The following is a 14,150-nucleotide window of genomic DNA, read 5'->3' on the forward strand; positions in this document are numbered from 1 at the left end:
TTCTTGACCACAGGACTGCCCAGAGCAGAGGCACTGGTCCTGGGGCCTGACCAGCGGACCGGAAGAACATCCCAGGAATACCCTGCCTTACGACAATCTCTCACCCTTCCTCATTCCCCCAATCACCATCCCCCAACCCCTCTCCCTGGAGCCTCATGGTGCTGGAAGAAAGTTCCAACACAGGTTCAGTGGGGAGAATAAAGACCACCTCTCTCACTTTTCATCTCAGTTCACAGATTTCCTAATGAGGAGGGTCCTTTGTATATTGAAAATCCTTGGAATGCAAGGAGACCCAAACAGTCAATCCCAAAGGAAATCAACCCTGAATATTCATTGGAAGGACTGATGCTGAAGCTGAAGCTCCAATACTTTGGCCACCTGATGTGAAGAGCTGATTCACCAGAAAAGACCCTGATACTGGGAAAGATTGAAGGCAGGAGGAGAAGGGGACGCAGAGGATGAGATGGTTGGATGGTTGGATGGCATCACCAACTCGATGGACATGAGCTTGAGCAAACTCTGGGAGATAGTGGAGGACAGGGAAGCCTGGCGTGCTGCAGTCCATGGGGTTGCAAACAGTCAGACATGACTTAGCGACTGAACAACAATATGTACTTATATATATAAATTATATATATATATACACACATACATACATACATATATATCTCTGAATCACTTTGCTGTATACATTAAACTAATGCAACACTGTAAATCAACTAATAAATAAATACACATATAAATATATTTCTAGAAAGATGCACAAGGAAGTGTCTGAGGGACTGCGCTGAGGGAGCATGAGTCATTTTTCACCCTTTATTGTATTTGGTGTATTCTCTTGTTTTTGTGCATTATTTTTTTAGCTGTTAAAAGAAAATGAAATTAATTTTTTAATTCTTTAAAAAGCTTTCCAAGGATGTTTTTGGGGTAAAGAAAATAAACTAAAACTCATTTCTACTGTACCACTTAAGTCAAAGAACACATATAAAAACAAAACTAGATTTGTTTCTATATAGTTGTTGTTCAGTTGCTAGCTCATGTTCTACTCTTTGTGACACCGTGGACTGCAGCACACAAGGCTTCCCTGTCCTTCACTATATCTCCATGGGTTTGCTCAAATTCATGTCCTTTGAGTTGCTATTTAATCATCTCATCCTCTGTCTCCCACTTCCCCTTCTGCCCTCAATCTTTCCCAGCATCATAGAAGACATGTAAATAAATACACAGGAACACGGTGAAGGATTCCTCCCTACCAGTGGGCACTTCTGAGAAGAGACAGGATACAAAGAGATTATTTTAACATGTGCAGAGGTATTCACAGACAGCTCATCTCATGAACTTAAAAATCTTACCTTTGAGATACAATGTGAAAAATAAGAGTGTGTCAGGTGAAGGAGGTGCACACCTACTTTGATCAAAATGAGTAACATTAAAAATACTGGTATCATTGTATCATTTTCTAATTTATACACACTTAGATTTATCCCAATAGCACACTGTTGTACCATAAGACTGTTTATTTCACAAATGATTTTTAATTCTGTAGCCACAGTTTTACATGACCACATCTTGTTATACTTTTTAAACTTTAGATACAGAGTTTGTTAGAAGGTAAAAGGGAAAGACACATTCTTTCTGCTGAACAATATATCCCATCTAATTTAAAGATGATTAATCTTTTGGATATCAAGAATTGAAATGGCTGGGGTCACCTTTATTTGTAGGTCCCCAAATAGCCCTGAGGTCTAAATAGGAAAATATCTTTTATAAACCGTAACAAAACTCTCACCTCAAAATAAAATGCTATGAAATTTACACAATTATATCCTTATTCAACATTTTTACAATATCCAGAAACCTACCGGATTTTTAGAAATGACAATGAAAATAGTCTTACATTCAGAAAACAAAGCTTATACCAACGTGACATAACCTGAAACCGGGCTCCTGTGCAGAGTGCACACAATTCTTAGTCACCCTCGTTAAAGACACATATCGTCAGACGCCCAGCGTGTGCCAGGCAGAACAAGGGTTTGAATGAAAAGGGTTCCAATGAGCTTTGCTTTGCCTGTTTGTTTCAATGGGGTCTGTTACTCAACTCCCTCAGGAGGTCCCGAAGGCTCGCAGGGCTGCTGGTAACACTGCCAGTTTTCTAGCATCCTTTTCTGGTTTTCATCCAGTTTTGACAGAGCCGTGAGGTTCCAAACCAGCTTCCAGATCATCTGCTCAGAAACTAGTGTTAAAGTGCTTCAATGCAACCTCCCCAAAATCTCATAAAGCATCAGATCAGCACAGGCCACTGCTGGGCCTGCCTGAGTTTAGTGTCTCATCCACATTTTCTTCAAAAACAGGAGAGAGATGTCCCATTATCATGAAGTGATTCTCTCAAAAACCAAACTGCATGAGCGGTAATTGATTAGAGCATCTATCTTAACACTTGGACAGACTTGGGGAATTCTCAGTGCCTCCTCGAGGTACAGAGCTGCTTCTCAGGTCAGCCTGGTACCGAACCATCTGTGACCCCGGGCTGAATGCCTGGTGGAGCTCCCCCCCAAGAATCCCCTCTGGATTCTGCCACTCCATGCCGGGGACGCAGCCAACAGCAGAGAGGACTCCAGCCAGGCTGCACCACCTCTTCCAGGAGCCGACCAGGCCACCACCACCTTTCGACAAGGACACCTGGGTGATGACACACTGGTTGTGTTCTGTGCCACAGTGGACACACTTGAGGGATCCCAGTGGGGGTCTTCGGCTGTCTCATCCTCAAATACACCAGGTCATAGCAGACATTCCCTGGGAGCTATAGTGGCAGTTCCCTTTGTGAGCACAAAACCTGAACTCCCTCCAGTGTGTGTGTCTGTGTGTGTGCACACGGTCACATCACATCACACACCTCCACTGGCAGCTGAGAGCCATCAGACCATTGCGGGGCTTGCCTTTCACACGAGCATTATTTCAGGCTGCATCAGGGGAAGAAGAGATTGAACAGCAGCCATCTCATTCAACTGAGTTCCTCAAAAATGAGCTAAATCAAACCAGGTCCTGGTGGTTTTGGAAGGGGGGTGGTGGCGGTTTTGTTTTTCTATTTCTTAAAAACAAAACAAAACAACTTTCAGTGGAATTTTTTTTAGCCGCTGATTTTAAATGTTAATGAAGAAACGTGAATTCAAGGGCGCATCCCTGAGTCGCTGACACAAGAGTTGCCCAGACGTTTGCAACAAATTCTCCATGCTAGAGCGGGCAGGGAAAGCAGGGTTTCAGGAAGAGCTGTTTTGTTGCAAGTTCTTTATAGCAACAGCCTCACCACCACCACCGTGGTGACGATTATATATCAATTTACATATCAGTGCCAGTTGTCGGGGTGAATGGGACTTTGTTGTTTTATCGTGGTGACGATTATATTTCAATTTATGTATCAGTGCCAGTTGTCGGGGTGAATGGGACTTTGTTGTTTTATCGCTCCTGATGGATCACCTCTGCTTTCCTTCCCAAAAAGACATGGTCCCCCAGGCCCGGCTGAAAAGGGACTTGGTGTGAGCCTGCTGCCCAGAACAGTGAGGACCAAACACACAGACCAGAGTCCTGAGGGGTCCCGTGAGCCAGGCACCCACAGCCAAGGGCAGAATCCAAACAGTTCCCCACGGGGCTCGTGAGCGTGGGTGGCATGTTAGAATGTCCCCAAATACTTACAAGAAAAAGTGACAGCACTTCATTTGATAAAAGACAGATTGCAACTAGAAGCTTACAATAGTTCCTGATTAATCTCAGCACTGCAGGGAATACCTGCATTGTACTGGATAACAGGATGGAAGATGAGACAGCGAAGGGCCCCAGGCGAACCTGGGACGAGGGCTCATTTCACAGAGCAAGCTCGGGTGAAGGATGCAAAGACGGCCTTCTGTCTTAACGCAGTGTGGGTCAGGGGGAAACAGTGCCCCTGCCAGAGGCGGTGGGACACAGATCAGCCCTTCTTCTTAGTCTTGGCTCCTTCATCCATCCCTCAGGGGTGCTTCTCTTCATAGTAACTGGGTACCCATGACTCTTCCCGGAGACCGCGGGCTCTGCATCCAGTTCAGGACTGGGGTCTGGCCCCCACCTCATGGGATTCAGTTTCAGAGCCTCATCTCCACTCTGTGGACTTTCCAGAGACCTGGCTGGCCACTGACAGCCCGGAAGGAAGTGGGCAGAGGCAGCTTGGACTGGCTCATCCCCTCCCTGCACCCACAAACCCCACTTTCCAACTGACATCACAAACTCGACCCTCCACCGCAGAAGGAGCGAGTCGCAGGAGGGCTGGAACTTGAGATGACGACCTAGTGCAATTTCCAAGAGTATTTATGAGGCTTCTGATGCAGCCAGGAGCCCGTGGGGAGGCGCTGCAGGAAAAAGTCGTGAAGGTTCATAATGTTGTGGGCTGCATTCCTCGGGTGTAGCCGAAGACATGGAAGGTCTCTGAACACTCTGGGCACTCCAGCTCTTCCCCTCCCCTCTCCCGGCAGTGAGCCTGGCACGGGGCCGACTGTAGAACATGTGATTCACGGGAGCAGAGAGAAAACACCATCCTTCTCACACCACACACGCAGGCATCAGAAGGAGAGGAACCAGTTCTAGAGGTAAAATCGATGGGTGGCCCATCTGTGTTGTCACAGCCACCTCTTCGTACACAGAGGTTGAATTTTTTTTTTTCTAAATACAAGAGTTCGCTTTCACGAGAGGCAACTGAGAGGCCCTGAAGTGACTTCACGTCCACTCCAAAGCCATTTCAGCTGCCAGAGTCCCGAGTTTCTAAGAATCAAGAAGTCTCAACAGGAGGGGTGATTCCCAGGCATCGCCCTGGGAAAAAAGCAGCACTGACATTATCTTAGAAATATTTCTTCTGTCTAGTGTGATAACAACTCACTCAGATGCTAAAAGGTATTAAAATATACTTCACCTTTCCCCCTAACTCTATTTATATATAAATCCCTGAGAAGGTACCTGTCAAGTTGAAATTCACTATTTACAGTTAATAAACATTAGGAGTACAAAGCAGACACGGGATCCTCCTTGTTCTGTACAGCAGGGCAGTGCTCTCATCTGTCAGGTGAAACTGAAAGTCATTCAGTCGTGTCCGACTCTGCGACTCCATGGACTATGCAGTCCATGGAATTCTCCAGGCCAGAATACTGGAGTGGGTAGCATTTCTCTTCTCCAGGGGAATCGTCCCAACCCAAGGATCGAACCCAGGCCTCCCGCATTGCAAGCGGTTTCTTTACTAGCTGAGCCACCAGGGAAGCCCCATCTGTCAGGAGAGCAAGCTAAATCTCCCTCCCTAAAGGAAAAGAAGGTGGTGGGTGGGGCGGAATTCTGCACAGAAGCAGCAGGCGAAATCTGCCGTCCATTCACTCTTGAGTGTCTGGAGGGCATGACATGCTAAGTCATCAGGGACACTGCTGATCTCTCATGACTCCATGGTTTTCTGTTCTGTTTAGACCTCTGTGTAGTGGCGCCAGGGATGATCAAGGCATTTTAGCTAAATCTGGAGCAGAAGACAGACAGAAAATAAAAAAAGAAAAAGAAAAAGTGAGGAAAAAAGGAGGCAAAAGAGCCAGCAGGGAACTTACGTGGTGACAGAGCCGGGGGGGACACTGCATGTCGGTGCCCGTATCCCTGACCAACACCGGAGGAGAGGGAGGGGTGAGCCCTTGGGGAGAAAAGTGCAGCCAACCATTCAAAGCAACCAAAACATACCAACACAAAACATGATCTCAATGAGGGGTGTGGGCTGGACCATTAGGGAGACAAGACATGTTTCTCTCCACCTCTCGGACCAGCGCTCATCTCATCCATGGGCACTTGGCCAAGCCCAACTCTTAGGCTCAAGGGTGACCCACAGCCAACCACATCAGTGATGCTCAAAGCAGGTCCAGAGCTCTGGGCCATTTTTTCCTGGGCCCTTCTGGAACGAGGGAGGAACTCACTAAAATCTGACTTTAAAAGCTGTATTATGGTCACATCTGCCTCCCATTAGCCTGGGTCAGCCTGATGGTCTGTTCATCGAGGCTTTTGGAGAGATGAGTGTAAGATGCTGTATGTCTGATGGGGGGAGGCCAGGGAGGGAGAGGCCAGTGCCATGCTGCCCACCTCATGAGATGGACGGGCGCTTGTCGCCACGTGGCCAGGAAGCACAATTTCTCCTGTGAATCCAGAGATAGAATAAACAGCTTCCCATTGGTCTGTAATGTTTTAAATTGATGGCTTATATGCAGGATAATATTTAAGTAAAGTGCTATTGGTAGTGCCTATGTGAGAGATACTCTGCAACCCAGATAGCCAGAGATTCATTAGTATTTCTCAGCTTTTTGGAGATAAAAGTATGGACAGAAAACTCCCATGGAGTGCTCAGGGCCTGGAGCAAACCACACCTGAGTGCTGCCAAAGTTCCCAAATCTTGGAAATTCTACAAAGTCTGCATGAGTATGAACTGAACACCAGGGGCCTTCATCAAAGGAAAAATAAAATTCCACACCAGAGATCTGTTGGAATTGAGTTGGGAGAAGGAAGCAACCCAGCTCACTCCAGGAGAATTTGCCAAAAACATATTTGCTTAATATTCAGCTCTAATCCCTATTTCTCAAAAAATGTATGGCCCACCAGTGTCAGTAGTTTGCAGAACTCTACGCTTTTAGCATCTCTTTTTACATCTTAAGGATATTTGAATTCAATTGGCTAAGAGCACATAACTTAATTTTGTATTTCTAGCAATAATTTATTAGAGTTGCCCCCATTTTCTTAAACACTTTTTTCTATTTTTGAGTATGTTCAAGACTTTATATGCAGATTATCTAAAACCCCTTGGTTAAAATGAGCTCAGTTCTAGCAATAAATACACACTCCTCTATGCAGTCTCGTATTTTGACAATTGGGTTTTCTTCATTTTTACCACTGGATGGACAAGAGAGCTTCAGAAATTAAAGGAAATTTGACTCCTCTATTTTACTTGATCATTTTGCAGTAAAGCTAATGGCTTTATCCAATAGAAATCTCCAACATCACTTAATCCAATTAAGGACGTGTGGTGCTTATGAGCACCCCCAAGGAGATGGAAAGGCAAAGCCCCCCAGTCAAAAAAAAGCAAAAGGGGGCCGACAGGAGGAGAACGCCACAAATTCTATGTGAAATCATAGAGATGTCACAAATAATTATTGCTAGAAACAGTATTTTTAAACAAAGGGTCTTCAGACAAATGCATTAAGATGGTCATGAATATTTACAAAGAGCCCTATCACTGATCAAGTGCTGTAAATTGGATCATAACTGAAAAATACAAAACTATACAGAAAATGCCCTTTGGATAAACTGGTCTTAAATTTTTCTTCACTGAGGTTCTAACGGGGGGCTTCCCTGGTGGCTCAGTGGTCGAGTTTTAGGTAGAAAGCCCATTAGGTGTACTGATTGCTAGGGGAACCAGTTTTAGGCGATTCAATTAGGGCTCGGCCCAGTTCACTCTTGGGTGCAGCCTGAACAAACAGGACCGTTCTCTGGGCCCCGGAGGGAGCCTGTGCGCCCGGGCTGTGCAAAGGGCGGGGCGGGGGCGCACACTTCCAGGGAGGGCCTCACCCAGCGTCCCCGCCGCCTCCCTGGGAGCTCCGGGCAGCTTCGCATGCCCGGCTGGTGGGCTCTGCGTCCTGCCTCGCCCCCCCCGCGCCGGACACACACCCCCTCACGTCCTTTTCCTCCAGGACGACGTCCGCTTTTCCTTCTGCGCCGCGGCCAGCCGCTGCTTCTCCGCCTCCTCCGCCCGCCGCTTCTCCTCCTTGGCCTCCTTGTACCGCCACTTGGGCAGCTGCAGGTGGCTGCTGTCCTTGGTACTGCCCCGAGCCGCCCGCTCGGGCTGGAAGGTGGGCGCGGGCGCCTTGCTGACGCGCACCTTGGGGATGGCCACGCCGGGCCGCACGCTGCTCCGCCGCAAGAGCTGTAGGGGCAGGAGGCTGGCCCTCCGGGGAGCGGCCGGCGGCTGCGAAGACGCGAGGCCGGCTCTGGGGGCCTCCTCTTTGGAGACCCCCGCGCCCTGGGAGGTCTGGGATTGAGGCTCGGGGCCCTCCCCTTTGTCCCTCTCCTGGACTTGGGTGTCCGGGTCCCCGCGCGACGCCAGGATTTCCTGCACCGCCAGCCGCCTTTTGCCCACACAGGGGGGGCTCTCGGGGCATACAGTCTGGCAGACGATGGCCACGGCGGGGCTGTAGAGGCTCGTGGTCATCTTGACCATGTGGTCCAGGGCCCCCCCATCCTCCAGGCCTTGGCGCGGGCGGGAGGTCAGCGTGGACCGCACGAACTCCGTGAGCCTCTGCAAGCAGCTCTTGGAGCCTGCGGGCTTCTGACCTGCTTCGGGGGCCAGTGGCAGCTCTGGCTTGTACTTTTCCCCAAACTGCTCCGGGCAGGGTCGCTCCAGTAGCCTCTGGATGACCCTAGCCGCTTCAAACCGTCCAGTGTAAGTAGCCCACTCCTGGGAGGACATCCCCCGGCGGGAGTCCCTGGCGTGCACATCCGCCCCTGAAAACCAGAAAGAGGAAATAGGAAATCAGACCTTTAACCTTCCACAGGCAGAAAACAAAAGACAACAGAAGACAGAGACAACTGACTCTGCCTTGGAGCTGGGCCACCTGGATGAACCCACACCTGACTGCCACCTCCTGTGTTTACTATTGTAACACAACCCACATTTAAGTGCTCAACTTCATGGTTTGTGCTGTGCTTAGTCCCTCAGTCGTGTCCGACTCTCTGTGACTCCATGGACCATAGCCAGCCTCCTCTGTCCATGGGATTTCCCAGGCAAGAATACTGGAGTGGGTTGTCATTCCCTTCTCCAGGGGACCTTCCTAAGCTAGGGATCAAACCTGGGTCTTCTGCCTTGGCATGCGGAGTCTTTACCCCTAGCACCACCTGGAAAGGCCCTCTTTCCTATAAATAAAACTGCCTAAACTCAGCACCTAAATTGTAGAATTTTTTTTTTTAATAGAAATAAGACTTCAAGAATTTCTGGCAATGGAGAGACAGGTGGTTTGTAACACCTGGCGGATGCTACTAGAATTTTCTAAAAATACTACCAGTAACTGTCACTGGCAAAGCATTTGCTGTCCTATTTATCTATCAACTCTCCTTTTCCTCCAAGATCTCATTTGTGGAGGTTATGATTCTTATTTTCACAGGAAGTGTGTGGTTGTTCACTTTTGGTGCTTCAGGTTAGCTGGTCACAGGTCTGTCGTCTTTACCAGACTGTGGGCTTCCATGATAGGGGCACAGCTTAGTTGTTTTTGCTTCCTTAACACATATCATTCTGATTGGTAGGAGGCATGCATTTAATAATAAACATCTGTTACAATGGATGGTAGTCATGGTCGCTGAGGGCACTGCCCGAGGCCTTGAAGCTGATAAGAGAGAAGTGCCCAGACCTGGGTCCTGACCCTCAACACTTCCCCCTACCCTGCAGGGAGGCCTCCTCCTCTGTGAACTTTGTCAACAGAGCCCAGGTCTAGTGTTCAGGGATTTAATCCCACAGTAATGTAAGTGCACTGTGAAAGTGTTTTGTACATGCAATCAGCATCCACAATCACTTGACTTTATGTCAAAGAGATTAGCGCCCAAATGTGGGTGAGCCTTGTTCAACTAGCTGAAGACCTTAGAATAAAAACAAAACCTTAGCACATTTTCAGGAGAAGAAAGAATTCAGCCTCAAGACTGCAGCATCCACTCCTGCCCAAGTCTCCAGGATCCTGGCATGTCCTACAGATTCCAGGCTTACCAATACCAATTTCCCTAAAATTGTTGTTGCCGTTCAGTGGCTCAGTCATGTCCAACACTTTGCAACTCCATGGACTGCAGCACACCAGGCTGCCCTATCTTTCACTATCTCCTGAAGTTTGCCCAAACGCATGTCCATTGAGTCAGTGATGCCATCAGACCATCTCATCCTTGGTCACCCCCTTCTCCTGTCTCAATCTTCCCCAGCATCAGGGTCTTTTCCAATGAGTTGGCTCTTCACATCAGGTGGCCAAAGGATTAGAGCTTCAGCTTCAGCATCAATGAAGCTTCCAATGAATATTCAGGGTTGATTTCTTTTAGGATTGATAGGTTTGATCTCCTTACAGTCCAAGGGACTCTCAAGAGTCTTCTCTAGCACGACAGTTCCAAAGCATCAATTCTTCGGTGCTCAGCCTTCTTTATGGTCCAATTCTCACATCCATACATGACTACTGGAAAAAACCTCCCTAAAATAATTCTCTTAATATATATCTCCCACCTGTTCTGCCTTTCTGGAGAAATCTGCCTCCTACCTCTTCACAGTCTCCCTTACACAAGTCACTTCGTTCACAAATCTCCCCATACCACCCACTGCCCCTCCTAATACTGCCAAGTTAATCTTCAATTCAACTTGATGAAATGTTTGTAAGTTTCAGTAAAAGAGAAATTAAGGAATCGCTGTTCAGTTAATCTTGGTCCAATCTCAGCTGTATATACAGTTAAAAATCATTCTGGATTTCAAGTCCCCTTAGTCATATTTCCACTGGCAAAACAATGTGGAGAAATAGGGCAGTTATCTAGCCTGGGAGCTGCCCAGGGACCAGGCTTGGAAGAGGCTTCTGCATGTATGTCCCACATAGACTGGGGTGTCCAACATTCGAAGGCTGGTGAGTAAGAGCTGAAAGAGGAGCAGGAGTCTCAGTGGCTCTCTTTCCCTGCAGCCCCCGTGGCCCCCTGGCCCAGGCAGACCCAGCTGACCTGAGTTCGCCCAGTGACGCTCTTAATTCTGTGACACGTTAGAGAATCGCCATATTAGAAGAGTGGTAATTGTTTGAAACTGGAAACCAGGATGGAACTCATTAGCTAGAGTACAATTTATAAACTGACTCAAATGAAAAGGGGGCAGTAAAAATGTCATTGCAAAAAATAGATGACACATTAAGCCTTAATTAATTGCATGTCACTTGAAAAGGAGCAAACTGCAAAATTAAAATCTTAATGAACACTGCCTGAAAGAGACATTTTTCAAATGCTAATGGAAAACTAAAGGAACAGCTGTCAAAAGTTGAGTGTGCCTCTTCCTCTCCAAAATCATCTTGGAATATACAAACACTCGAAAGAAAAAAGGCCATTCTGACTGTAGTGCTGCCCAAGAGTCTTGAGTCATGCTACAAATGAGGGATTCACTTCCTTAAGAAATCACTGTGATTCAGGGTAATATTAAAGGCCTGGACGCAGTCATTAAATCATGACAGACAAGTACTGATGATTAGCATTTTATGCATATACCTCTCAGAGAGTATGGAGCAGCTCTGAAAGGCTAGTGTACCAGTCTCCTGCCCAGCAGACTCTTGGTATCCTCACCCCCAACCTCTGTTGTTTCACCCAAGGCTTCAGCAGTGCAGACAAGAGCTGAGCTCCAGACAATTAGTTCATTTGCTACCAAGTTGGGTGCTGTGAGTTGTCTATACAGGATCCTCTATTTTATTCAAGGCAGCAACTACTCAGTTCTAGGCAGTCCATCATCACTGGTCTAACCCTGAGTTTCAAAACCTCAGAACTATTTGAACTGTGGTGTTTGAGAAGACTGGGACTCCCTTGGACTGCAAGGAGATCAAACCAGTCCTTCCTAAAGGAAATCAGTCCTGAATATTAATTCAAAGGACTGATGCTAAAGCTGAAACTCCAATCCTTTGGCCACCTGATGTGAAGAGCCAACTCATTGGAACAGACCCTGATGCTGGGAAAGATTGAAGGCAGGAGATGAAGGGGATGACAGGATGAGATGGTTGGATGACATCACTGACTCAACGGACGTGAATCTCCATGTCTTCATCAGGAGATGGTGAAGGACAGGGAAGCCTGGCATGCTGCAGTCCATGGGGTCACAAAGAGTCAGACACGACTGAGCAACTGAACAACAACGTTGACATTTAGGCCTGATGACTATATGTGGTGGAGGCTCTCCTGTGCATTGCAGGACTTTAAACAGCATCCTTGGTCTCTGCCCACTAGATGCCAGTAGCACTCCACTAGTTGTGACAGCCAAAAATGTCCCCCGAGGAACCACACACATCTTCACCCCATTGAGGATCACAGTTCTAACCTCTATGACCTGCGATCTTGTTTTCCATTTTCCCAGCCTCCCTTATAACTGGTCAGTGAGCCCCAAAGAGAAGGCCGTCGCATCCCTGATCAAACGGATCCTTGGGACTTCCCTGGTAGTCCAGTGGCTAAGAATCCGCCTGCCAAGGCAGGAGCCTCAGGTTCAATCTCCAGTCCGGAAACTAAGATCCCACACTGAGGGGCAACTACACCCTGGGCACCGAGACTACTGAGCCCTTGCTCTAGAGCTACAACTACTGACGCCCACATGCTCCAGAGCCCATACTCTGCAACAAGTGAAACCACAGTGGTGAGAAGCCCATGCACCTCAACGAGAGAATAGCCCCCGCCCACTGCAACCAGAGAAAGCCCACACATAGCAACAAAGACCCAGTACAGCCATAAATAAATAAAGTTTAGAAAAAGGGGCCACATTGTCAGTGATGCTGCTTCCTCTCCGGGACACGTATCTGAGCCCCAGAGCTCTGGTGAGCATCAGAGCTCTTCATGAGGTGGCCAGTCGACACCCTGGCAGGCAGGGCGGGCGGAGGGTGTGGGGGCAGTGCTGAGTCAACAGAAGGAGAGAGGGTAAAACCTGGAGCTGTGACATTCTCGGGGAGTCAGGGCCAGCTCCGCGGGGTGACTTCTAGTGAGGGCAGACAAACGGATGCTTGCTTTACTTAACCAACCATCAAGGCGGGATTTCTGTTACTGGAAGAGGCAAACCTCCTAAAAGGGACTGCTGCTGCTGCTGCTAAGTTGCTTCAGTCGTGTCCGACTCTGTGCGACCCCATAGACAGCAGCCCACCAGGCTCCCCTGTCCCTGGGATTCTCCAGGAAAGAACATTGGAGTGGGCTGCCATTGCCTTCTCCAATGCATGAAAGTGAAAAGTGAAAGTGAAGTTGCTCAGTCGTGTCCGACTCTTCGAAACCCCGTGGACTGCAGCCCACCAGGCTCCTCCGTCCATGGGGTTTTCCAGACAAGAGTACTGGAGTGGGCTGCCATTGCCTTCTCCATAAAAGGGACTAAAGGAAGACAATCTACCTTCTGTTGCTCATTCTTAGGGCCCTTTCCCCCAAGAGTCAAGGCCGGGTCCATGGGACCAGCAGGAGGCAGGCAGAGCCCAGGATGCATCACTACCTTTCCTGTGTCTCTGTAAGCCCCCAACCCCATGTGATGTGCTGAGTCACTTCAGTCATGTCTGACAGTGTGACCCCATGGACTGTAGGCTCTGTGCAACCCCATGGACTGCTGACAGGTTCCTCTGTCCATGGGATTCTCCAGGCAAGAATACTGGAGTGGGTTGCATGCCCTCCTTCAGAGGATCTTCCCCACCCAGGGATCGAACCCAGGTTTCCTTCACTGCAGGCGGATTCTTTACCATCTGAGCCACCCCAGGAAGCCTATCCCCAAGCAACCTACTCTTCAAATGAAGCCTCCATTCCAGTCCTCCCCAACCAAGAGGTCTTTCTGCTCACGTTAGACAGTCAGACATGAGTGGGTCCCTGCTCCACCCTGGATGTGGGGGTCTTTTTTCCCTCCCCACCTAGACACAGGTGATTACAACACACCCAGAGAGCTTCTGCTTTCATGGTCAAGGACCGCTAAGTTTCCAGCCTTATCAGAACAAAACGAGACAAAACCACCTACACAGGCCGGCGCAGGCGCGCCGAGACCTAAAAGGTGACTCATAGTAACCCTGGGTTCATTATGGCGCGTTTGTAATAAATTAGCGTCGCGTATTTGCCCTCCCCACGCCCCCCCAACCCCCCTGGGGTTTCACTTGGGTGCTTGTGACTAAGCACCTACGGGCAAGGAAGAAGTTACACAACCTACAGCTGTCAATCAACCTGTCGTCAAACTGCGCAGAACGTAAGGCGGGATTTTCCGCCCCGAAAAAGCAACGCTACCCCGCCGTCGTGGGGCTGCGTCTGGTTTCACTTCTCTCTCTCGGGAGTGTACTTTTTCTTTGCTCAGTAAAACTCTTGCTCCTTAAAACTGCTCCGTGTCTCTCGATTGAATTCCTTCTCGTCAAGAGGACAAG

General features: G+C 48.4%; 1 protein-coding gene across 3 annotated transcripts in view; it reads right to left on the minus strand.

Moving 5' to 3' along the window:
- Positions 1-1,502: 1,502 nt before the first annotated feature.
- ANKRD33B (ankyrin repeat domain 33B) overlaps positions 1,503-14,150 on the minus strand; it is a 95,793-nt gene continuing 83,145 nt past the window's right edge. For 2 of the 3 annotated variants that reach the window (XM_081521291.1, XM_081521293.1), the window contains exon 4: positions 1,503-8,532. In XM_081521291.1, coding sequence (XP_081377417.1) covers positions 7,703-8,532 — 830 coding nt within the window. In that variant the 3' untranslated portion in view covers positions 1,503-7,702. The remainder of the gene's footprint in view (positions 8,533-14,150) is intronic. The other variant, XM_081521292.1, reaches the window with a different exon arrangement.

This window comes from Giraffa tippelskirchi, chromosome 8 (assembly GCF_054371585.1).
Source record: "Giraffa tippelskirchi isolate mGirTip1 chromosome 8, T2T-mGirTip1v1.2.pri, whole genome shotgun sequence".
NCBI classification, from domain to species: Eukaryota; Metazoa; Chordata; class Mammalia; order Artiodactyla; family Giraffidae; genus Giraffa; species Giraffa tippelskirchi.